At 35.0% G+C, this 27,018-nt stretch overlaps 1 protein-coding gene across 1 annotated transcript; it reads right to left on the minus strand.

The window, feature by feature from the left end:
- On the minus strand, positions 1 to 25,434 carry LOC113229532 (organic cation transporter protein-like). The gene is made up of 7 exons (XM_026463164.1): positions 25,286 to 25,434; positions 7,884 to 8,094; positions 4,189 to 4,289; positions 3,297 to 3,448; positions 1,959 to 2,585; positions 1,219 to 1,400; positions 1 to 819 (listed from the first exon to the last, which is right to left on the minus strand). Exons 1-7 carry the CDS (start codon positions 25,339 to 25,341, stop codon positions 661 to 663), a joined length of 1,488 nt encoding a protein of 495 aa, XP_026318949.1. The 5' UTR covers positions 25,342 to 25,434; the 3' UTR covers positions 1 to 660.
- Positions 25,435 to 27,018: the final 1,584 nt, after the last annotated feature.

Consider the following 27,018-nt stretch of genomic DNA (forward strand, 5'->3'; position numbering starts at 1 on the left):
CGTAATACATTGTATTTATACAATCGTAATACTTTTTGCATATCACTTTTAGTTACGTTATCTAGCGGATTACAATTTAAAAGTATATATCATAGTACAAACATTCATATAAACATTCATAGCATCATAGTACAAAATACTTTTATTTACATTCTAATAATAATTATAATTACACGAACGTAAACTGAATTTAAATTTTTCATAGATAGATACAGTCAAGAGCTGATCAAGTCTGACACTTTCGATATTGGTCTGTTCTTATTGTAAGCTGCATAGACTTTTAAATCTTAGGTATCAAGCTTGACCATGACTCTGTGCACTAAGCCACAGGTCAGGTTATAGAAACTATCATAAATACAGTACTGTATAGTATTTTTATTTAAATTCACGGCTTTGTCAGATTGTTTAGTTTCTTGATTAATTGTAAATATTATTTATCAGGTTTCAAAGTTTCAAATCACAGTCAGTCATGCTGACCCGTCTAGTTTCACACGTCTTCAAAAAATTACATGAACTTTCTTTATTATGCATTCTGCATGCATAAAAAAAGGAGTCTATTTCGACAGTTTGTAATTTAAGTGAGAGCTCACCACAGGTGCGCACGGTCATTCATTAAAGTATATAAATTGGAAACTTTGACACTTTAGAATTGATACATTATTATAAATGTGTCGACACTTTCGACCTGTAAGCTTCTATTTGTGCAATTGTATCGAACAATGGCAACGTCTTTGTTTCTGGTGTAAACGTAAGCAACACTGCTGCTGCTATCGCTGTTGATGAAAACAGTATAGACGGCAGTGAGTCTAGATGTGTAACCTGCAAGTGGACAAAATGAAAAAAATATTAAGTTTACAAGAAATCCATCAATGCCAAAATTCCTAAAATTCATTAAATTTAGTAAATAGTTTTCGGTCAAAGTAAGAGTGGTTACACACGCCGACTTTTAGCAGCGATGCAAACGCGCGACTGCATCGCTACACTTCCGAATTATAGGCGATTGCATCGATGCAAACGCGCGACTGCATCGATGCAATCGCCTTAAATCCCAAATGTAGCGATGCGATCGCGCGTTTGTATCGATGCAGTCGCTTGCATCGCTACTGCATCCCGTTTAATAAAAGAAAGTATATACCTATACGTTTTCTTATTAAAAAGTAGACTCTAGAAGCAGACAATAAACCTGTACAGACAAATAAAAAGAATACAAAATCTTACCAGTAAAGGAGTGAGAGGTGCAAGCATACTGCCGATTCTAGCCGCTGTATTACCGCATCCGACTAAAGAACCTCGGACACTGGTTGGAAACAGTTCCAAACTGTACGTGTAGATGCCTGTGAAGCACACCACGACTCCCAGCTTGCTAAACAGGAACAGTAGAACTTTTAGCCATGTTATTGCTGTGAAAAAAAAATAAACGATGTAACATGATGAGGGTAGGAAGGCTTTTTATAGTATAATAGAAGTGTAGCGCTTGTCGCTGCCGCCTGCAGCTTGTCGCAACGGTAAATCGTCAACCATTAGTAGTTTTATACGACAAACACGCAAAAATACGGGGTCCTATTCATAACGTAGGTACACTTAATATTTGTGATTAATGATTATAGACCATTTATAGACATCAAAAATACTTCGTAGTTCCAAACATGTCAACATTTGAGCTTGAAATTAGCACCGATACAGGAATTTCTCAATTATTATAGTCATGCGTCGCTTTTAACCAATATAAAATAGTTTATAGCATTAGAAACCTTATATCTTATCGATTTTTTTTATTTAACTATTTACATTTTAGGAAAATTTACGGACTAATTTCAATTACAGTTGTAGTCTTACATTTATAATCACAATTATACATATTCAAACGCATTTGAGAGAAATGAAAAACGAGAATTTGCCCATTAGCTAATGTCAAGTAAACATTCTTTGAAAATTTAATATCTATTGTTTGTACTTACAAGCAGGTGCATAAGTCTGGGCAATTAGAAATACAGCACTTCCGAAATAACCCCACTGCAATGTGATCCTTCGTCCAAATTTGTTGAATGTGTAAAACGCTAACAAATCTCCAGGGAATGAGGTTACTGACGCTAACACGAAGTTTGTGTACTTATTTCCTGGTAAAAGCACTGAATGCACCATCGAGCCATAATAAAGGAAACTGGATGTAAAGAAACAGAATGACGTCACTGCGAGGCGGACCATTATCTCTTTGGAACCCAGTATATCTTTAATAGTCTCCTTCTCTTTCTGTATTTGAACATTCAGTTTAAATCTGAGCTCTTCTTCACTCAAGTCTTCAATTTCTTTAGGTGTAACTTCTAGTTTATTTAGTTTTGCAATACATTTAAACGTGTCTTTGGCTTGTTGCGTTCTGCCTCTTAACATTTGCCATCTTGTGCTCTCTTTCAAGCACAAAATATAGAAGACGAATAAGGCCATTGGGGTGTAGACTACTAATATCAGGAATTTCCAGTATTTCAAACCCATGGCAATGAACGCAAACGTGACCTCACCGACGTAAACTGCATAAGAAAAAATTACACCTGCGCTCACTCTTTTAGCTTCTCCTCCAAGTTCTATCACTGTAAATAAAATAAAATTAAATAAAATCCAATTTACAAATTATTTTCATTAAATTATATTTTAACCTTTAATTTCCCAAATTATATTTATTAAATTATATTTTAACCTTTAATTTCCCGATATTGCGCTTGAGGATTAAATAAGGGATACCGTACAAAACGGAGTTACGAGATGGTCAAATTTTGCCAACGTTATACCTACGTATATAGAAAATCACATAATACACGTAACTCTGATTTTTATTTCTAGTATTATGTTGATGTAAAGGACGAAGCGTCAGCATAGTGCTGTTTTTCAGTCTCCGCCAGTGTTTTCTGTCGGAACATAATTACTACAATTCTGAACAAAGGTCTACAACAAAACAATCAATGTCATTGTATGAGATCTATTTGACCGGTAAAAATTTATAACATAACTAGACATTATTAAGTAACAACAAATAAGATGAAAATTTATTGTCGCCGGAAATGGTACTAATTCTTTTGGGAAATGTATTTTGCAGTCAGAAATTTGATAATTAATGATTGATACATCATCATCTTATTTAAGAGCCCGACTCTTGTCGGTGTAGCCTTCTCCACTCCTCACAGTTCATAGCCAGTTCTTTGACCTCTTTATAGCTGTTCACTATGATCTTTGATTTTGCATTTGATTTTGATTTTGAATTTGATTGATATATGTATACGCAAAATTAAACTGTTAAAACTTACGTAAAACTACGGCGACTGTGTAAAGGCCAGACGCAAGAAGAGATTCTAAAAATTCTACTCCTAAATATGCGTAATAATTTGTGATGAATATTTTCACTACACCAATCGCACCTCCGACCGAGCAAATAATTATTGTTGGCTTCCTTCCTATCCTGAAACAAATAAATACATTATGTTAAAATCCGTAAAACATTAACCTACGTTATTATAACTTTCATACATAGATACTTAAAGACATTAAAGACTCGTTAAACTGGGCACGTGCGGTACCAGGCACGAAAACCATATGTAGGTATAAAGTGAATAAGGTATTTCACATTAACGATTCATTAGAATGTGGTTGATTCATTTATGAATTATTTTTATTACACGTGAATCAGCTCTAAAACGGAAATGTTTCGCGTCATGACGTGCGACATCATAGCGCCACTTTAGTCTGATTGATAACCGAAAAGAAGAACACTATTGCCATAACATAATCACGTAGTACGTAGTAGTGATGTCAAAACTGATGTGAAGACTGATCTCGCTTGAAATTATTGCTGGTAAGCGACACGCCTGTCCATAACAGTTGCAGTGCCACTCATAATTTTATATCTCAATGATCTGAAGGACACTGCCACTGAGCCCGTCACCCTGAGACATAAGTTGATATGTCCCTGTAATTTCACCAGCACCCTACTAAACCGGAACGCAGTAATAATAATAATAACACACACACTCATAGCCTCGCACCAGGGAAATAAATGCAGGTATGTAGTAATCGAACCCGGAACCTTTGCGAAGCAGACCAGGAAGGTCACCGTTTGCCCACAGAGGCAGTTAAATAAGTTACTACCGAAAAGCTATAATGCTCACATTACTACTTGGTGGCAGAAATAGGTAAACTCACTTGTCAGAAATCCAGCCGGCGAACATCATGGAGGCGATCATACCAGCATTGTGAATACTACCCACCAATGTTGCCTTCCAAGACTGACATCCGAGATTTAGCTGAAATTGAAGGTAATAAATAAACAATGAATGCTAAAGCCACTTTACGCCATTGACAAACTTAAGGAACGCCTTTTAGAAAATCGTAATGCGTAGGTAATACCGTGGATGCTATTAGTGCCTATAGAGATAGAAAGTGGGTGCTTATCGAAGAAATGCCTCCATCGTCAAATTGGTTGTTCAAAAAAGTAATGCTTCACATATCCTCATGGTCTGGGTCAGTCTAGGTTTTTCTAATTAAAAGAACAATGACCCCTGTGGCCCAATGGTTAGTACTATGGGCGCTTGCTGAGATGGACCCGGGTTCAATTCCCGGAAGGACCAAAATAGGAAAATAACTTTTGTATTTAGTTTCGTCCGGATTGTCTTCGGATTTAATATAATCTAGTTCGTTTGAGATGATCAGGTATTTGTTTTGATTCTTTGGCACATTCTGCCATCCTTATCATAACTAACGTAATCGACATTATTAGCTAAATTGAGAGAATTGATCTACAACCCCTAATGTAGCGAATCGCAGCAGTCGCTACAAATCTCTTTTGTATAAATATATATTTTATAGTCTCTTTAAGTTTTAGTTTTATATTTAAATTCTAAATTTAAATATGATTGTTTTTGGCGCCTTTTCTTGGCTGTTGTTTGTAAATTTTGCTTTGATAGCTGTACGTGTTTTAAGTACATTTGCTTTGGTCTTGCTCACTCCGTTTATCAATTGCCCGTGGTCCAACTGCGTAGTCCAACTAGTTGAACCAGGGGCTAAAAACTTTGCCCTTGGTCCAACTAGTTGGACTACGGGCAGCATTGTATGGGCATTGGACCTACTGATCGGTTTAGTACAGTCAAGGTCAATATTAATAATGTTACTGGTTCTGAACTAACTACAATTGTTCTCTAGGATGATCCCTGTGACAGTTCATAAAAAATCGCAAGATATAATCTTGTAATAACGTGCACTGTTTAATGTATTTTATGAATTATTTTTGTAAGTATCGCTTTTAAGTGAAAATATTATATGGTGCGTGCAGTCACTGAAGAGTGCTGCAGCTGGCTTTAAAACCCAACGTCATATCTACTTTGGAATGGCAGCTGATCAGACCAGCAAACACGATCTAGGGTGAAATAAGACTATAAATTCTAAGTATTCCAGTTACCAAGGCCACATACCAACTTCGCCTGCACGCGGTGCACCCTGCACATAGCGAAAGGGGCTCTAGCCACACTTTAAACAGTATTCCCAAGGGGGGTTGACGTCAGGCAGGCGGCCACAATTATTTTTATGCTAAAACTATAGCAATCAGGACTTTTTACGCTGCATTGGGATCATTAGCTAGACTATTTGGGTTACCGTCACAAAATATAGGACAGTAAAATTTGCGAATTTATTACGCGAATGAATTTATACGCGAGCGAATTTATATTGATACAGTCCTACACCACACCAGTCGTTACATCCTATACGGGTTTTTTTTGCATATCTTATCTACAGTACAATACAATACAAGAATTCTTTATTGTACACCAAAAAAGGAAACAAATACAATACAATTAAATTAAAAATAAGCGGTGGTACAATGGGCGGTCTTATCGCTTTAAGCGATTTCTGCCAGACAACCTTTGGATGGAAGTAACTATATAATTCACAGGTAAAAGACGGTGGTGTATGAAGAATTACTCATGAATAGATAAAAATTGATAAATAAATTCAAATATACATATATTTATAAATAAATAATAAAATCAATACATATATATGAATATCGTAAACTACTATACATTCTTATACCTATCAATATAAAATTTCTAAAACATAATTTCATAACATAAAAATACCTAAGCAGTCCAAGTCAGCTAAAGTTAGGTAGTGTTCTTTTACCATATTTTTAAATATATTCAATGATTTCGCTTGTTGAATAAACGAAGGTAAATCGTTCCACAAACGACTTATCTAGTACGTTATCTAGTTTCATTTTTATTCAAATTAGCGTACCTATTTGACTTTTTTCAAGGAAAAAAAAACTTTAGGTGCCCAACCTACACGCGTTGTGGATATTTACGAAAAAATAAGGAACCATTCTACGTACGACCTTGTACAATGCACATTAATTGTTTATCAAAACGAACAAGATATTCTTCAAACAAATTGCATTTTAATGCGAGTAAATATGCTACCCAGTGGTTTTACAGCTTCATTATGAGATATAGGTAATTTATAATTAATGTTATCTTTACCAGTAATTGGAGCTATCTTCATTATGTTCTTAATTAGTACAATAAAAACGGTACTTTATCTAATAACGTTTGATGTTTTTTAGTACAAAAATAGAACAGCACATTAAAATTTATTCTTGGACATATTTATAAAGCGCATATTTAAATTTGTAGATAGCGTCTCCTAGGTACAACTTTTAGGTTGAAAAATTCTACCGTTCAACGGTCCGTAACTATTTTTAGCTTTACTGCGTTCCGAATTTGAAAGGTAAGGGTTCTGGTGAAATTATAGGCACATGGGACTTGTCAACTTATGTCTCAGGCTGACGGGCGCAGTGGCATTGCCCTCCAGATCTTTGCGATTTAAAGCTCTAAGTGGTACTGGAACTGTTACGGACAGTTGTGTTCTTTACTATTAGGCACACGACTTATTCGTTTCGTCACTTGATATTATAAAAAAAAAATGTTCTTAAACATCTTTAGTTTGTGCTACAACTACTGATTCAAGCTAAAAATACCTATCGAGTTCATAGGTTTTTGCAATTGTTACACAAAGGATATGAAACTGTTTTTCCGGATTTAAATCGAGCCTGTATTTGTTTTTTCCACGTAAAAACCAAAAATTCCTTCTTCGACATACTGTTGTCATCATAATGTTTTCCTCACCGTTAGCGAAAGTTATTGCTAATAAAAGGTACGTGCTTCTACAGGGAATTCAACCGTCGTTCTCCGAATTAAAAATCAACATTTCCCCCATCAGCTACCACCACTGGGTCACAAATCACAATCAAAGATAATGAGGCTGCTACTGAACAATCTGCAAGCGCCAAAATCGATATGTACAACATGAGCGGTCGACACTGACTCCAAGCAATTGTCGAAATGAAAGATGTTACTTACAGTTTATAACTGTATTCAGAAAATCGTATGATTTCAAACACTGACTTTATTTCATTATGAAATAAACGTATCACTTTCGAAATAATCAATTTGAATTTGTCAACAAATTCATGTCCGTCTGAGGTGGAATTATCGATCAAAACTATAATAAGTAAAAATATAATATATTTTAAGAATTGTGCAAATAATATAAATCTGTCGAGTAAAGTGACAGTAATAGTATTTTTGTTTTACCATTAAGTTGGTTAAACCCTCAGGTAAACGTTACTTTTTGCCGTTACTAAAGATTAAGTTATTTCACACACAAAATAGCACGTCATGTTCTTCTAAGATTGTCAACGCAGTCGACGTCTTGGCTGCATAATGCATGCTGTTGATCACGCCTGCACGCATCAACTGCGGAGGCAGTCCGATTGTCAGCAGCCTAAGTGTACGTAGTCAAAAAATTAAAACGAGCAAAAATCAAAAGTAACTATGTAAACCTACCTCAGCAACTATAGAGTTGTTACTCTCATAAATCCAATCGTGGCATTCTTCAATTATTTCAACGAATGACGAATTTGAGCACGTATGATTGTTAATGTTGTACTTGTTAAGATCCAATACTGGTTTGAAGCATTTAGGGTCTGTTCCTTGAGGCCACCACGAAGGAACTTGTACAGTCGGGTGATCATTTTCACAGCCAGGCACTCGACATCTAAAAAAATATTCATAAATGTAAGAAAAAACTATTTCGGCATCTTTTTTCAGAGTCTTTTTCAAACACAAAGCTGCTCATGTATGGAGTACTTTGACAACATACTCGTAGCACACAGATCGGCTCTGCCTGAAACCAGTTAGCTGCCTTATTTTCGGTAGAACAAAAAGCAAAAAGACTAATTAGCACAGGTACTATATCTTGGAGTTTGTGCGCAGAAACTTTTCAATTTAGTTCCACCATTAGGCTTAACTCACACGGGCACGGAGTCGAAGCGTCTTTCGTCTATTTTCCCATTGTTAAGGTACAAATTTGTGTTATGCAAATATGGAATCGCGCGTGGACGCTTGGATAAAGCCGAACGGTTTCGCACGTCGCCGTCCGTTAGTGACGCGTCAGACGCCGACCACACTGTGATCCGAGCACGCTAATGTAAGCGTGATCGTGCGACGTCGCGCGTCGCCATGCGTTGTAGTTGAAAAACAGTGTGAGTTGAGGCTTACCGTTTCTTCTTCGGTCTACTAGAAAGTACCGAACATTTTTTTTTATGAAAAATGTCATTCCATTTTTGAATCATTAAAATACGACACATTCACCTTTTCTGAGCAAAGGAATGAAATACCATCCATCTTTATGTCGTTGATATACCCATTCGCACTAAGCGCTTTGTTTCCTTCTTTGTAATGCGTACGGCAAAGGAATGGAATACACTGCCCAAATGTGTTTCCCGAAAAGTACAATTTGGGGCTATTCAAGGCTAGAGTGAATAGACATTTTTTAGACAAACGCCTACCATCGTCAGTCACAGAGATCGTGGCCAAGCGTGTGTCTATTATTTATTAAAAAAAACACTGCCATCTCTGTTATCCGGAAGCTACAATAAAGGACTCTTCTAGGCAAGAATGATATGTCAATATTCAGAAAAAAGCGTAACATTGCCAGATGAGTTTCTGACCAAGCGTGAGTCTATTTTGCATAAAAAAAGAAATTAATTAAATTCGTAATATTGAAACTCTGACATTGAAAGAAGTTGCAGTATAAATTGAACAGATAATTATGCCTCCCCGCAACAATTTTTTTAATAAATGAAGATTATATATGTATTAGAAAACTGTCATCTTGTATTATTGTTGTATATGTATTATAGTTTTTGTAACATACACACCCCATAGCCCCGTTAGGGAAACCCTGTATCGCGGGTGCCATGGACACACGCTTAGACAATCACAAATTACACCCAAACTCACGAGAAAAATAAATGTAGACCATACAAATATTTCTCCTGACCCAGAAATCTACGTGGCAGAGTAGCATTGTAGACGTTCAGGAACGGAGGCACTTAATAAAATAAAATTGATTAATACTTTTTTTTATAATTTCTAGTGACGGGGCGAACAAGTCGTGCGCCTGATGATAAGCTACACGCCTGTCCATAACAGTTGCAGTGTCGCTCAGTACTTTAAATCGCAAAGATCGGAGGGGCACTGCCACTGCGCCCGTCACCCTGAGACATAAGTTGACAAGTCTCATGTGCTTGTAATTTCGCCAGCAACCTTACCCTTCAAAATCGGAACACAGTAATGCTCACATTACTGCTTGGCGGCAGAATTAGGTAAGGTGGCAATACTTCACTGGATTATTAAGTAATGAGTTCATTGTTGCTTTAATTGGCAGTTGAATAACCATGATACACAACGCCATCACTACGAATGTTTCATCTGTATGAACGTAAGGTGCCAGGACTAATTTAGTAACAGTAGAGGATCTTGTGAAAGAGTTCGTCCAGGGAAGTACTGCCACTCCATTTCTGCCGCCAAACAGTAAAGAGGGTAAGAGGGTACGGGTGCTGGTGAAATTACAGACACATGCGGGACTTGTCAACTTGTTTCGTACGGTGACAGGGTGACAGACGCTGTGGCAGTAGGTAACCCTAAGCTCTCGAGTGTTATGTACCATCCACCACCAGGTGCATGACTTGTTCATCCCGTCACTTGGTATTATAATATATATTATTCATATTTGCCATAATGAGTATTTGCGGATACTTTACTCCAAAACGTCAAATGATAGCTATCGTATCGGAACTAAAATGCATTTCATCCTGCTGCTACATTTCAAACTGTATTTTTTAATAAACAAATGCATATTTAGCATAACATACGTCACGTCTCTCATGGTACATTAATATTAATTCATTACCAAGCACGGAACTACTTCAATTTAGCCTGCATACAAATTATTAATGTGTTGAACGTTTACTACTCATTGCATATTTCATCAGCTAATCGTGGCGTACTTTTCGATGAATTTTAACGACCAAGTGATTCACCTAACATGCTTCTCAATTAGTTATCTAATCCAGAATATTAAGGCAAGGTCGTTAATAAACAAATTACTAAAATCATTAATTAAATGTCTCTTGGGGGGAATCACGAGTCGATGACAAAACTAAAATAATGAATTTTTTATCTTATTATATAATGTACATATTTAATTTGATATGTACAAATAATCACTGTTGTATACGTCCATTTTCCGGTTTCTACAACTGGACTTTGAATTACGTCATTTTTGTTATTTCATAGTCACCATCATCAACCCATTTATATGTCCCACAGCTGGAGACGGGTCTCTTATAGTGCGAGGGCTTAATATAGGCCACACTATAAAGTTCACACGTTTTCCGAGGGCTGTAAACCTTCTTCGATGTGCAAGTTTCATGATGATGGTTTCCTTCACCGAAAAGCTTGTGGTAAATTTCAAATTGAATTTCGCACATAAATTCCAAAAAACTCAGATGTGCAAGCCCGGATTCGACACCACGGCCTTTGCTTGAGACACGGTAGGTGAAACCATTAGGCTACTACGGCTTTTTTATTTATAAATGAGCAATTCTCGTTACAGTAACATAATTATTTTTATCTACACACATATCATAAACACTCTATGATGTGTTCAAAAACCGCAAATGACGACCAGCATAAAGATCAACAGTTTTATTAGAACAAAGTTCTTATCTGTGAAAATGTTATTATTTTAATAACATCGAATTCGATTTTATTACGACATTCAAATTTCGAACATCTCCGAAAAACAAAACAATTTCATTTGGCCTCAATTCTGACATCAGTCGAGATGAAGTTTTATTTAAAATTAAATGTCAATAGCAAACAAAATTGACAAATTTTACACGTTACGTGATATCGCACGATATGATAGTTGGGGCCGACTCTAGTTTGTCGCGCGAGAAAAGTTTTTATTTGCCGCCATTTCGCCAGTCGTAACATGCGGTTCCTGAACACATCACAGAAAGCTTATAATATGTGTGTAGATAATGCAGTGTATGTAACTGTACATAATTAGGCATTAAAACACTCGTGTGATGTTACTTATATAACAATCACATAAACTACTAGTTTCTTCAGTTCATGTGAGTGTTTTTTTATCTTTTTAAAATAACTTTATGCTATTAACTACAAGGTGAATAGTTACGTTTTTGATTATTTTTTAATACATAATTTAGCATAAGATTGGTGTGGACCTAGTTACGTTCTTACTACAGCGACGTTCTTTACTTTATTTCGTTGAGTTGTTATTGCTTGTAATGATGCGTTATTTGCATAATACCATATACGATTATTAAATAACGCCAAACAATGGCCTTTAAAATTCCACATTTGATCATTTTACTACTCGAGGGATATATTAATTTTATTTTCAAAATATTTACTTTCGTATTTACCAATATACTTTTGTAAGAAGTACTATCGAAGACTTGTAAACTTGTAAACTTGTAACTTGGAAACTTAAGGTAGAAATTACTCTCAGTCTGTATGGCGCATAAGAGCCTTTGCCTTTTCCAGTTTGAGAATGAAAGAAACAGTGCCAAAAAAGAATTACTTCAATTTAAAAAGTTAAATGTTCTGGTAAAAGTAGCCAGTGACTCATAGGACTATGTCCATGATTGACTATGATTTTTTGCACCCGTAATGCTGATTACAGATAAAATCATTTATTTCAAATAAGATATTGTAATTTATCTGGAACGGTGGCCAAGAGGAGCAAAAAGGCCAGTGGGCAGACCACCAGAGATATGGTCTGACAATATCGTCAGATTTGCGGGATCGCGCTGGATGTGAATGGCGCAGGATCGAAAATGTTGGCGCAATAAAGAAGAAGTCTATGCCCAGCAGTGGGTTGATGTTGACTAACCATGATGATTGTAATTTCGCTCAAAGGGGTGAAATGCCTAGTAAAAAAGATTCTGGACGCAAACTTAGAAATGCATAGAAAATAGTTATTTGTTACGCAAGGCTGCAAAGTTGTTGTTTGCCGCGAGTGCTTGTATTGAAACCTGAACAAGCGAAGGAATTCGCTCGTGGTTCAAATATAGATTCCTGAGCGTAGCGAGGGTTTCATTCAAGCCACGAGATGCAAAACAACTTTGCTGCCGAGTGAAACACACAAATTTTCACCTCACTATAGCGAGGGAAAGGGTAGGTGAAAGAAAAACATTTGAATTAAAAAACATTTTTTAATGAAAAGACAAAGGTATCTTCGGGTGCATTCTGAATTTACACCTCATCAATTTTTATTCTTGCTTGTACTTTTATTTTGTGTGATTAAGTGATTATTGAAATTACTTTAGTTCTTCGACGAATTAAAATAATTTATTACACAATTACTTATCATTGTCAATTTAATGTCAGCAATAATAAGAATAAAATATACCAACGGGTTTATGTTACATAAATAAGTAACGTACGTCAAATCGCTTAATTGAACGTGCCATTATCTTTTTTTTCATCGAAAGAAAAAGTTAGGTGCACCCATAAAGGATGGACCACAGTCCATCGTCAAGTTCGAATTTCATAAACCTTTTCCACGGTAGCGTGCAAAAAACGCTTCTGCGCGCAGATTTCTAAGGAGAAAGAAAGCCTTTCCGAGCTAGTGAGGTGAAAAAATATATTTTTGACCTAACTTCCGAAACGATTTTCGTATTATAAATAATAAGTGTCTAGTTCTATTTTATTGAAAAAAAAATCCAAATGGCATCTTTATTTCAATACATAATTTTTAGTCCCGCCGACCAAAAAGTGCTTTTGAGAGGATATTTTATCTACAAGAAAGTGCTAGAATTCCTTAAAAGACGCAGTCACATCAAACTTATGCATATTTACCTACACTAAGCACATCCGGCTATTAAATCAGTATAGAATGTTCAACGTTGAAAATTACATCCATTAAATTATAATAAGAACTTAGATAGGCACAACCTCAAATTAATAGATAACAAAATCGTTAAGTAGATTCGTGCTTTGAAAGATATGGTTTGTCTTTGAAATGGGCTTAATTATTTTAAGTACAGCACATTCACATATCGAATATTAAGTATTTACTCGGTTGTAAACAACTAATTACTGTAATGGCTGTAAACAATTAATTTAACAAATGCTATTGACTAAGGATGGCGAAAGCTGACCCAATAATTATAAAATCGACGAAGAGCCGTTCATGGAGTTTACCAGTATAATTTTACGTTTTAGTTTATACCTAGTTATCAATATATTTTTATAAATTTTTAGAAATCGGGAATAAAGAAATTGTAAAACAATGTATTTTAGAATAAACGCAAAAACATGACGCAATTGATTCAGTTCGACCATAGATTATGTAACGTTATTGTACGTACGTTTCATTTTAAGCATGATTGAATGTTTACCTACTTAAAGTTTGTAGAAGTACAGGACAATGTAATAAACATAACCTATATCAACTTTATAACTCCAGCTTCTGCAGGCTTCTCAATTAGCTTTTTTGATGCTGTGATAATGAATCACAAGTATTGATAGGTCCCTTTAACGCACGTCATCAAAAACACTGGGTCATAAAATACACGGGATGTCGCCATCCTTCTTTAATACGTTAGCACAGTAGGTAGTAATAATCAAATCGATTAAGATCATTACGGGAACACGTGATGATCAATTTAAGCAATTACAAATGATCCACTCCAATTAATCCGCCTTGTCCTTATTTAAGATGCGTGGCTTTGAACGGGGTAAATTTTTAATTGTAATTATAATGAAGAAAGCGTACAACGCCGTTATTGTCAGTACCTATGTTGCTTATTATGTAGATTTCATAATTGTAATCGGTCGGGAGGACGTAGACCTACCGAACGGTGCACCATGGTTGAAATCCTCTGTTTAGAGATTTTTTTTTTACAAAGCTTAATAGTCTATTCTACCTCAGCTCGAATTCATATTTTTCCCCTTCTAATACGGTTCATTTTGCTAGGGTCGAGCAGCAATGGCTTTATTTCAGAATTTATTTTTTTACAAAAGAAATTAAAGCCATTTGAAAAATGTATATCGTATAATATACGTGTTAATTTAAGAATCGTGTTTTCACACTGTATAGTAATCATAGTATACCCTCAATTTTATATTTTTGCCGAAGAAATTGATTCAACAATTTCACTGTTACGCGGAACTGATCAAAGCCATTTGAAGTAGTATAGACTCTTAACCTTGGCAATACATGTTTTCCTCATATTAAGAGGGAAAATACACAACCTGAAAGTTCTTGTCACTGAGAATAGGAGTTCCTACCGCCGACAGCCGGGCCGCGGAGGCACGTTCTGTAAGTCCCAGTTGTACAATTTTTTTATGATAGCAAGTGACGGGATGAACAAGTCTCGCCTCTGGTGGTAAACGACACGCCTTTCCATAATATCAGCGTTTTCTACTACCAAAGATATGTTTCTCGGTGTATCAAATTTCTAAATGCCAAGCGGCAGTTAGTATGCCAAGCGGCAGTTAGTATCAGGTAGATACCGAGTTCAACTGTTTGAAAACCGTAGAAATAAATAAAATAAACTAAACTAAAAACAGTGATAGTTTCTGAAGTATCAATGAGGAATTTAAAGTTTGAGGTTTGGCGTAAATTGGTTAGAATTCGGCTCGCCTGTTTTAGATACTTTCGTTTCAGATGAGCTATATACATCTGTTTATATTTTCTCATGTTCCAGTGATTTTTGTGACCAAACAACTAGCAGACGATGGCGATAGTTTACAAACCTGTTTTGTATGTTTACGTCTATTTGTTACTATACAGATCTGTTCGTTGACAAACATGTTCCAGAATGCTGTAAATATTATTTACTACTTACTTGTACTTTCATAGATTTTTTTAAAAGTCGCTGAAAACCAAATTCAAAGACTAGGAGACGTCGGTTCGAGTTCGGCTGGATCGAAGGAATTTTTCTATATGTTCTATCTTTGTATTAATAATTATAACAAACTAGTGGAGCTATTTCACAAAAAATAATTGAACATCAATTCAATAAAAATTTTATTATTCTAAAAATATTACGTAATCACGCATTCATGATAAATAGGTAAATTTTTGGTATTTGAATTACGGATTTTACATTCCCCTATTAAATTACTTAAACAATTAATCGCCATATTCATTCATTAATCTCTATTTTAAGTACTGTGCGATTATGGTATTTTACACTACACGGGTTCCAACTGATTAATTATTATTTAATCACCTTTTTGTTCTTACGAATGCATAATCCATAATGTGTTATGTAATTTGAAAACTCAATTTGCAGAATCGCCGTGTTTCTCACGTCATAGGAAAGTTTCCGATTCCATTGTGATATAACGTAAACCAAATAAGCGTAATGTATTAAGTACTGTATCAATAAAATTTTTACTGTACTGTATATTCGTAACAATTACATAATTTTACAAACATTCCAACAAAGGAATCATGTGTTCCCACTCGAAGTGTGTCCCGACTTTGTAGTCATAGTCACATTTCACGTAAGCGTAATTGTCACACATATCGTCTGAATACATTGGCAAATCTGTAACTCAGCCGGAATTGGAACTTTATACCCTGACTTGATCCTAATCTGATATGACCCATCGAAGACGAGGTTTAGTGCGTATAAAGTCAATAATGGTCTGAAGACTTGGCGTATACCTATTTTTATTAAAAAGAAGAAGAAAAATGTACCAAGACTTGGCTGTATGGTGTCAAGCCTTTGCCTTTTCCTTCACGGAAAGAATAGAAAAAAAACAACACTACATTTGACATGCGACAGTAACGAGATTTTATAACCTTCCTCCTTTGAAAAGTCATTGACCCCTCGAGGTGGGAGATATTAGTTGAGTTGTCGTTCTAGGTAGAGGCAGTATACATTTTTCAAATATAGTGTATGTCAACGATATGAAAAGGAGACGAACATTGTAATTATTAGTTTTATATAATATTGTAACAATTCAGTATGCTAACATTATATTTGTTGCTAAATATTGATGTATCTTTTACCAAAATACTGTTTAATTAGTAATTACATACAAGAGTTAAGGTAGATACGGTAATTTTCATCGTTGGGTCTTCATATCGTTACTTCAGTTAATAAAAAGTGATAGTATATAAGTACATTAATACATTTTAGAAATACGTACATTTGTCAAAAAAAAATCGACAATATTTCACGCAAGCGAAGGACACCTACACCCGCCCATTGAACCTCAGACATAAAAATAGATAGCACTACCTAGGTCGCAATTACAAATGTACCATCTAGGATCCTATGTAATGGCTGTTAAAATTCACAATAGAATTCCTAAGGATATATCATCCCAAACCCAATATAATTTATTCACCAGACAACTAAAATCTCATTTCATAGGAAAATGTTAATACAGCCTGAAGCTTGTGAAGTTTTTTGAAGAATGACTACCAACCTACTCCTTTTTGTACCATTCTGCATCAAAAGTATCACGTTACGTTATTATTATCATTATTATTATTTACATTTATTAGCTTTTGTTTAAAATTACTTTATAAATTTTCATTAACGTATATTTTTTAATTGCGGCACCCCAACAGTGGCATGTTGATGCTATTTTAATTTTAAGAGCATTATGAGCAACATGAAAGCAATAAATACTTTGACTTGGATTTTAAAGAAAGTTCTAAAACAAAGTGTTCAAAATTATGGCATAATAATATATCAAATTGTTCATACTGCTCTGGCAGCTTAAGTTAAAATTATAAAAAAAATCCTCACTACCTGGATAAGGATTACAAAGTTTTGTGGTATAAAGTATGCGATTAATATTTAAACGCGTACCCTGCTTAGTCAGGTATAGGTCTATTGTTATAATGTTTAGTTATAAGAAATATACTGATTTCGTACAAAAGGGCCCTTGTCTTTCCGATTTCATGAAAGAGGCGTTGAAAAAAATACTTTTTAAGATGTTTTTGTTTAATTTTGTATTTGTTTAGCTCAACACAAATAAGTCTAGAACTTTATCACTGTGGGCATAGGCTGTTGTTAATTGTAGTTTGTAGTATTTTTTTTAAGGTAGTTATTTTAAAGTGTTGTTTTTTATAAGCGACATAGAGCTGAATTTGAATCTTAACGTGACGTGTTCAAGACACTGTACTACGTTTTTAACCGACTTAAAAAAGGAGGAGCGATTACTCCGGCAATTGTGAACAGATTTTGATGATTCTTTTTTGTTGGAAAGAGGATACCCCAGGATACATCCTCTTCAAATTTTCCCATTTAAATTTGAAGAAAATGTTCCACAAGTGAGGGTGTCAAACTAGGAGGGGCTGAAATCGGTTTCGCGCCCTTTCCGGTAACTTGAAAAACTTGGCAAACAGATGTAATTCTACGAACTTTTGAGGTCGTCTTTTTTTAATAAAAAATTGTAATTATTAGACGTATACAGATGTATGTGATTTGCGTCGCGATTATTTGTAATTTTTGAACTACCATCAGAGCGTTGCATAGGTTTCAAAGTATCAACTCTAATAATTAAGCTTTAGGATTCAGAAAGAAAAAGTTAATCTGAAATAAAATTTCGTTCATACTTAATAATAGGTACCCATACATATATTTAGAACTAATATTTTTTCGCTCCGAGCCATAATATTTTTACTAATTCTTTAAGTATGCAGATATTTTTATTCTTTACAAAACAAACAACGGCGAAGGAAAACTTTCTACTTAATGTTGACTTTTAAACTATTTAAACAAGAAATGCTCATGTTATGACATTGTTTTTCATTCATTACTTAAGCATTTAATTTTTATACACGCATTTGGCAGGCATTCGTTGCGTATGAGTTTGATTTTTAATTCCGCTGTAGTGTTGATAGAACTAATAGGACATAATTGTATTTGTCTATATTGCCTAATTGTCATCATCATCATCAACCCATTTATACGTCCCACTGCTGGGCACGGGTCTCCTTTCAGACGAGGGTTAGGCGATAGTCCGCCACACTGGCCCAATGCGGCTTAGGGACTTAACACGTTTTCCGAGGACTCTGAACCTTCTTCAACGTGTAGGTTTCAGTACGATATTTTGCTTCACCGAAAAGCTCAAGATAAATCTCAAATTAAATTTCGTAACATAGCACATAAATTCCGAGAAATTCTGAGGTGCGAGTCCGGATTCGAACCCACGTCCCTCTACCTGAGAGGCAGTAGGTCAAACCATTAGGCTTTTTTGCCTGGCTTTTGCCTAATTGTGCCCAACGATATTAGAAGTGTTGAATCAATAATCTCAGTACAGAGTACTAAGAAAACCGACATCTAAAGTTCACGTAATTACATCTATTTGCCAAGTTTTACTGAAATTGGTTACCGAAAAGTGCGCGAAATCGGTTTTATCCCCTAGTTTGTCACCTTTAGAGGTGGAATATTTTATTCAAATTTAAATGGAAGCACAACTGAGGTACCCTTTTTCTAACAAAAAAATAACCATCAAAATTGCTTCACAAATGCCGAAGTTATCGTGTAACATACATACAAAAAAAAACTGTCGAAGTTTTTGAAGTCGGTTGAAAAGTACGATAAAGGTGCCCAAGAAGCTATCAGCGTTCCCCCTTTGTATAGCTATCCTAATACGCTGGGCAAGGTTGCTACCGGTCCTTGGGTTTCCCAGGCAATCTATTAGTTTTAATTTTTATTGAATTGATATTCAATTATTTTTTATGTGAAATTACTCCACTAGTTTGTTATAATTGAGGAGCTGGCGAACAAATGCGGACTTGTCCATATAATCAGTATTCTTTTTATTGTACTTTATACCTTAGTAAGTAAACATCTTTGCATTGCCGAAATATTTTCAATCAATTCCAGCTTTTTCTCTTCGGAAAACAACTTCTAAATTTGCTTTTGTATTCAAAAACGGACTTGTCCTGTTTAAAGTTAGATAAAATTTAGCTTTGTTTCGGTTTTCAATCAAACCCAGACAAAAATAATACAAGTATTTTAATGTTAATGGATTTTTAAACAAACTGTGACTTGTCCATTTAATTTAACCAATATTTTTACATGGGAACATTTATTTAATTATGGCAACTATTTTCAATAAAAAAGTTAAATCAGCTGTTACAATTTTGTTGTAAAAAGGTTGTAATTGAAGTTTTGCTTTTGAAAATGGGAGAAAACGAGTCAACTGTAGCTGATATTAATGACGGAACTCGTAAAAGGAAAAAAAAAGAACGGGCTGCTTCAAGGAGTAAGAAAACAAAGTATTTTAAAGGTTACCTACATTACTGTGAAGTTTAGGTTATGTTATCCAATTCAAACCTGATTCATTTTGTTTTAGGTACGTAGATAATGACCCTCTTGCTCTGAACTTTGAATCAGTGTGTGATCATAAAAAGGGGAAATTTAAATGTCAAACTTTAACAATTAACGAAATTGTATATAACCGCAAGTTGTTGTATGAGAAAACTAGCAAAAATGAACAAGATGTATACCTAGTGCGATTTATATCACCATGTCCAATCATGAGGGAACGGTCGAGGGCCACATCTATGAAACCTCAGAGAAATAAATACTTTGTGACTTTCTTTTTTTTAAGAGATTCAAAACGTATTGTTAAAGTGTGCAAGAAGTTTTTCTTAGCTGCCTTAGGTCTTGGTAAGCACAGAGTGAATACCATTGCTAGTAAAATATATGAAGGAAAAACGCCCCATGACAACAGAGGCGGCGATCGCAAAAGCGCTCAAAATTTAGAGAAAAAAGAGCGTGAAAAAGTTTCTGGCTGCATTGCCAGCTAAAGAATCACATTATAATAGAAAAAAATCGAGGCGTGCTTATCTTTCTTACGAGTTGAACATAAGAAAACTGTGGGGATTGTACAACACCTCCGTTGATGATGATCTTAAAGTGACCGAAACAATGTTTCGACGAGTTTTTGAAAATGATTTTAATATTGGGTTCTCTTCTCCTTCATGCGATGTCTGCAGCACTTGTGAAGTATTGAAAAATAAACAAAAAATCGAAAAAGATCCCCAAGAACTTCAATCACTAAAAGTACAGCTTCGTGTTCACAAAATAAGAGCTAAAAGATTTTTTGAACTTGTTAAAACAAGCCCAGAAAATTCTTTGACAATCTGCTTCGACCTTCAACAAATACAGTGCCTTCCAAAGACGCCCATTCAGGAATCTTTTTATTTGAGGCAAATCGGACTGTATGCTTTTTGTGTTACAGACATTCCTACTAAAGAACCACATTTTTTTATTTGGACAGAAAATCAGGCCAAAAAAGGATCTACAGAAATAGCGTCTGCTCTTTTGACGTACCTGAATTCTGCCGATTTATTGGGAGTTGAAGTTTTGCGCCTTTTTGCTGATGGATGCGGAGGGCAAAACAAAAACTCTCACGTAGTGCATATGTTAATGTTTTGGCTAAAAAATTACGCCCCGGCAAATGTGGCTAAAATCGTTTTAACATTCCCCGTGCGCGGTCATAGCTTCTTGCCAGCTGATAGGGTGTTTGGCAGAGTTGAAAAAGATCTAAGAAAAAAACCTTTCATTTTGAACCCAGAAACTTACCAAGAGATTTATACTAAACACGGCAAAGTACACAAGTTAGCTGAAGACTGGAATCTTTACGATTTTAAACAACTGGAAAGCTATTACAAAAAGGTGGATAACATCAGGGACGCAAAACTAATAATAATAGAAAGAAAAGCAAGTTTAAAAGATTCTCGAAACACACACGATTCATCAAGCGGAAGGCAGGGTTCTATCGCGCCATCCAGGGGGAGAACTCATCAACGGCGTGGCAGAGGTAAAGGACGTGAGAGATCACGTGGTTTTCGAGGAAGAAATGAAAGTCGAGACGAGAACAGTTTCACTCATATACACTGTGGCGTAAAAGTGTCAAATTTTTATAATGTCCCTGAAGATGACCTTAGCGTGGTGTCTTTGCTAAAATCATCACAGAATCATCCGTCCCTTCTTCGAAGACTTCCAATGGTGAATGAGATTAAGCAGCAGAAAAAGAAAGACGTGGAGCAAATCCTGACCAAACAGTTCGGAGATCAATTTAACTGCCTCTGTGGCCGAACGGTTACCATGCCGGACTGCCACGCAGAGGTCCCAGGTTCGATTCCCGGGCCGGGAGAAATGTTTGTATGGCTTACATTTATTTCTCTCGTGAGTTTGGGTGTAATTTGTGGTTGTCTATGTGTGTGTGTCCATGGCACCCGCGACACAGGGTTTCCCTAGTGCGGGGCTATGTTGAGTGTGTGCGTTATTTATTTATTTATTTATTATTTATTTAATGGTCACAAAATCCTGAACTTGAATGGTTTAAAACCATTATTTCCAATGAAACAGCTACTACATCTCATCAAACATGTGCAGAAAATAACGTCGATGACGATGATGTTGACTCCAATGTCGAGGAATGTGATTGTTGTGAGCCCGATCTGCAAGATTTTGTCTAATTTTGTGATTAAATTTTTAATATGAAAAATTTGAGTTTCATTTCAAATACGGACATGTCCATCAATTTATCAACCAAAACAAGAGTTGTCCAAACTTTTGAACAAAACCAGACTTGTCCAAGACAAAAAAAAATAAAAAAAAATATCTATTCAGATTTTTGATAAACATGCAACGGATACGTTTTCGTGTTTTAATGACCCTCGCATGCACTAAAAATCAGATATCTGCCAAGTTTTCTTTTGCTTGTTTCAAAACTTTGCCCCTCCTGTAAAAAATCATTAATCGGACAAGTCCGCTTTTGTTCGCCAGCTCCTCAATTATTAATACAAAGATCGAATAACAAAAACAAATGTATGCTAGAAGACGTCGGTTTGAATCCGGCCGGCTCGAAGGAAGTCAGTCTTCTATTATTATTTTTTTTTTTTAAATTTTGTAAAGATGACGGATACGGGGACCCCAAGAGGCCAAGAGTTTCGACTCCAAAGAGTGCAAATAGGTAGTCGAAGCCACCGGAGCCGTGTTGATTATAAAAGGTGTTGTAGCATTATATTTAATAAATCCAGTATTAATCCATTTAGTAGCAGTAGAACTCCATGTGAAAGAGTTTGTCCAGATAGGTACTGCCACCATACCTTTGCGACTTAAAGCTCTGAGTGGCACCGCAACGCTATGCAGGCGTGTTGCTTATCACCAGGCGCACGACTGTTCGTCCCGTCAGTTACTATCGTAAAAAATATCCTAAGAATGCAATTGGATGTTGAAAATGTTACATCTCCTATATAATATACATAAACATAAAATAAAATTTGTCATAAAAAGCGACGGATTTTTTAGCTATGACGCGACGGTATTGTGTTGTAGTGAATTAACATAGCTGCTGCGTAGCTTTTGTAGGTAGTTATAAGAACAAAGTCGTAGCAGGCAGGTAGGGAAAAAAAATGTGTGTTTTTTATTTACCTACGCATTCCTCGGTAGGTAACGTAGCGGCAGATAACACCGTTTACTACGCATAGTGCCGTAGCTTAAAAGTTCTTTTTTTGTATAATATTTTGTGCTCACACACGTGTTTCATTATATTATATATAGGTACAAATTACGTCGAATATTCGTGAATATTATCTCTTGTCTCACAGTAAACATATTAGATATAATAAAGATCAGGTGTGTCTACACATTACACGTACATTCTTGGTCTCGTAGACTACATGAAACCAATAACAATGAGAAACTATGGAATGTTTTTAGTTAACATTCTAAAACAAGAATAAGGATTTATTTTTATTAAAAATATAAGATACGTTACATTTATGCGAATACTATTGCATGTCGGCCTTTTTAACCGACTTCAAAAAAAGGAGAAGGTTCTCAATTCGTCTGTATGTTTTTTTTTGTGTGTATGTTACGCGATAACCACCAATTTTCATAATTCTTTTTTTGTTGGAAAGAAGGTACCTCAGATGTGGAAAGAGGATACCCCTGGATACATCCTCTTTAAATTTTCCCATTTAAATTTCAAGAAAATATTCCACCACATGTTCTCTAAGGGTGGCAAACTAGGGGATGAATGACTTTTGAGATCGGTTTTTTTAACCGGAGGTTAGGTTATTAAAGTACAACTGTGGAATATGTTTATGTTTAATATGCGCTAGACAATTATGTCCGAGAGCTGGTAGAAGCTAACACTACGTACAGGATACCTGGTCTCTGTATTTTTGTACTATTATTTTCTAATTATTATAATAATAACGGACACACCCATAGTCCCGCACTCGGGAAACCCTGTATCGCGGTTGCCGTGGACACATACATAGGCAACCACACATTACACCCAAAATCACGAGGGAAATAAATGTAGGCCATACAAATATTTCTCCAGGCCCGGGAACCGAACCCGTGACCTTTACTACCAGCATGATAACGCCAGTTAGCCAAATTAGTGAAATAAAAACAACCATTTATTCCATAGGTAAAACAAATTTACACGTGTTGAAAACGTAATTGTATAAGCTACACCCCATTCACTGGGCTGACTTCCCAAGTAGAATGAGAAAGAAATTGCAATGGTTGCTTTTTTCAAATAAACTTAAATGCTATAGAATATATTTTGAATCAAGTTAAAAATCAAATAAAAGTTTGTGTGGAATCTAGAACCATGTCGTCTTTCCATACATCTTTATCTAACAACTATTGTCATGTCGTCTTAAATTTTTGTAATACAACTTTTCAATTTAAATACTTTTATTGTAACTTTTAAACTTTGGAAATTATAATCTTGTATAATATATAAAAGTTGTTATAATAAAACAACAAACAAACTAGTGGAGTAATTTCACATAAAAATAATTGAATATCAATTCAATAAAAAATTTAATATAGTAGTTGTTTTGCTAGTGCAGTTTTTTTTTGTCATCAGCAAAACCACAAATCGTCAATCGTTTTTTACAAAAGTAATAGAAATACCCACACTCCGCAAAGACAAATCGCTGGCTTTATAATATAACGCAATATTGCAAAATACTACGACTTTGAACTAAGCATACAGCGACTGCAGAGCAAGCAAAACTTCGTCGCGAACAACGCACACATTTTCTCAAAAAAATCTTACATCAAAAGAAGGTGCAATGAAGCATTGAATCGGGCGTGCTTCATTCTGTCTTAACAGTTCTCCATCAAATCTAGGAAGAGATACTAATTGAAGAAGCTACACAGCTTCTTTTTGTACCACAAAAAGTTTCTATCACACGGTAGAAATCTTTAACTGCCCAAAAAAATTAAAGGAAAGTTATAAAAAAAATGGGTGCTTTACTCATGATGAAGTTTCGGTTGCTCTGCTTATTTCTTTCTCTTCTTCATATCGTAATATTCTGCAATACTACGTTATTGTATAAAGGCAGCAAATATATATATATATATTGTAAATAGACTATTAGTTGGCAACAATCTCACCTGATGTTAAGCGACGATGTGACCGAGAATGTTACGCGTCTGTCTAGAAAATACTATTCACTCTAGCCTTGAATAGCCCTAACTTGTACTTTTCGGGAACACTTAGCCCTACACATCAGAAAGTATGACGCAGCGTGGTTCTTGCGAATGGCTCAATGCCATAAGGATGGAGTATTCTGGACTTTCTAGTACAAGGAAAGAGGAACGGCGAGGGTGGAACTAAATTTATAGTTCGAAATTCAAAATTGTTTAGTTACAGAAGAATAATCAAATGGTACTGTTTTCCTAATTAAAACTTTCCGACGACTAGTATTGTACCTCTGGGCCGAGTCTTTTCCTCATAGAAGACATTTTACGAAAACATTTAAATATAACATCGAAGCGTTAATCTATTATTTAAGAAAAATCAAGGAATTACAATATTTTGTTATAATAATGTAATAGAAAGCTTACCTGTACTCAATGTCCTCTGCGACGAATATATAGTTGACGTGCGTCATAGATACCATGATAAGGGGCAAACATATCAACAAATACTGTAATGTATGAAATCTTCCAAAAATCTCCAAGTTTTTAAAAATGTCAATTGGCTCATTATTATTTGGAATTATCACAGTCATTTTGAATTATAATTAATAATATTAATAACTAAAAAATATTTATTTTTAATAAAGAAAAATTTATTTTTTTAAATTAAATTTTAAATTAAGAATCTACTAGGAAGCCATTGTAATGCGTGCACTGTTAATGGTACAGAGAAAACGTGTTCTCGTAACGTACCGCCCCGAGTACGGAAAGAGCAACAACTGAATTTCCAATTTCATCGGCTAGCATTAGGTAGGTAGCATTAGGGTTGGCGGGGAAACACGTGTGTCGTTTGTCTAATAGAATTAATTAGTTAATATCACTTTTCATTTCATGGCTGGTTGTTTAAAAACAAATATTTTGAATAGGGTCGTTTAGTAATTTTACTACTTATCTAGATTACTCGAGCAGTCAATGAATGTTGATTCAGGGTTTATGCGTCCATAAATTCATTTCGCTCCGAAGACAAATTTGAAAGCAGAAATATTTTTTTTTTCTATACCAATTTCTAGACCGATTTCCTTTATTTATTTTGAAAAACCACGTCCACATCTATTTTGTAAAAGAATATTATTCAACAGTAATTTATTATAACTGAATATGATGTATATGACATCATTGTATTTATATTATTATATTACCCGTAGTCATTGACTTAAAAATAAACCCGTAGTTAATCAAGTTTTCGTACAATTTCGTATAACGAATCAATAATTTCTAGATCGTTCCGTGTTTTATTTCGAGGTGCTTAACACGCAAAAAATTTGAGCGAAATATGAGTGATAATCATTGCAATAAAAAATTGTAGTTTTAGTAATGGAAACTGTTTTATTAGTTTTCTAACTCCGTCCGCAAAAAGAGGTGAATTATAAGTTTGAAGTCTCTGTCTGTGGCGTAGTAGCTCCCAAACGAACGAATTGTTCTCAATTTTTTTTTTCTATTCTAAGGATAATTTTATCAGGATGGCTCTGTAGTTATTTTGCATGAAGATCGGCCAAGCTTTTTAAAGATCAGCTATCATTTTTCCCAGTTCGTGTTGGGATGTCAGCTATAAAATAAATGTTTATTTTATTTCCACTAGGTCGATCTACTTAAAATTAGGTATATTATGTAAATGTGATGACAGTGCAATATTATCGATACCTTCAATGAATACTACGCCAATTTTATTTTTGGATCTGATCTGTTTTTATTTTGTTTTTTATTTTATTTTTTTCACAAAATTCATTCTTTTGTTTTATTTCGAATTTTGCTTTTATTTCTTTTTTTTTTTCACAAAATTCGTGGAGTATAATATTTATTAGTAAATAAATATGGCTGTGTACAAAAATAAAAGAAAGTGGCCAAAAAATAAAGTTGGCGCAGTCTCTCTATCTATCCGACCGTGTTCGGTCAAGGCGACCACTTCGACTCCTAGTTGAGTTGGCGCTAATGCACTCGAATATGACTAATGTAGCCAATCTTCTTAATCTTAGACTACATAAGATTCTTTTAAACTTTTACTTACTACTAGTTATTACTTAAGGTAAATACAGTTGGTATACACTCCGCACATTAGGCGGGTGCAGCCAACGAACAGTCACAGGTGACTGACTCTTTAA

The sequence above is a fragment of the Hyposmocoma kahamanoa genome, unplaced genomic scaffold, assembly GCF_003589595.1.
Source record: "Hyposmocoma kahamanoa isolate Upper Pololo Valley unplaced genomic scaffold, ASM358959v1 62, whole genome shotgun sequence".
NCBI lineage: Eukaryota > Metazoa > Arthropoda > Insecta > Lepidoptera > Cosmopterigidae > Hyposmocoma > Hyposmocoma kahamanoa.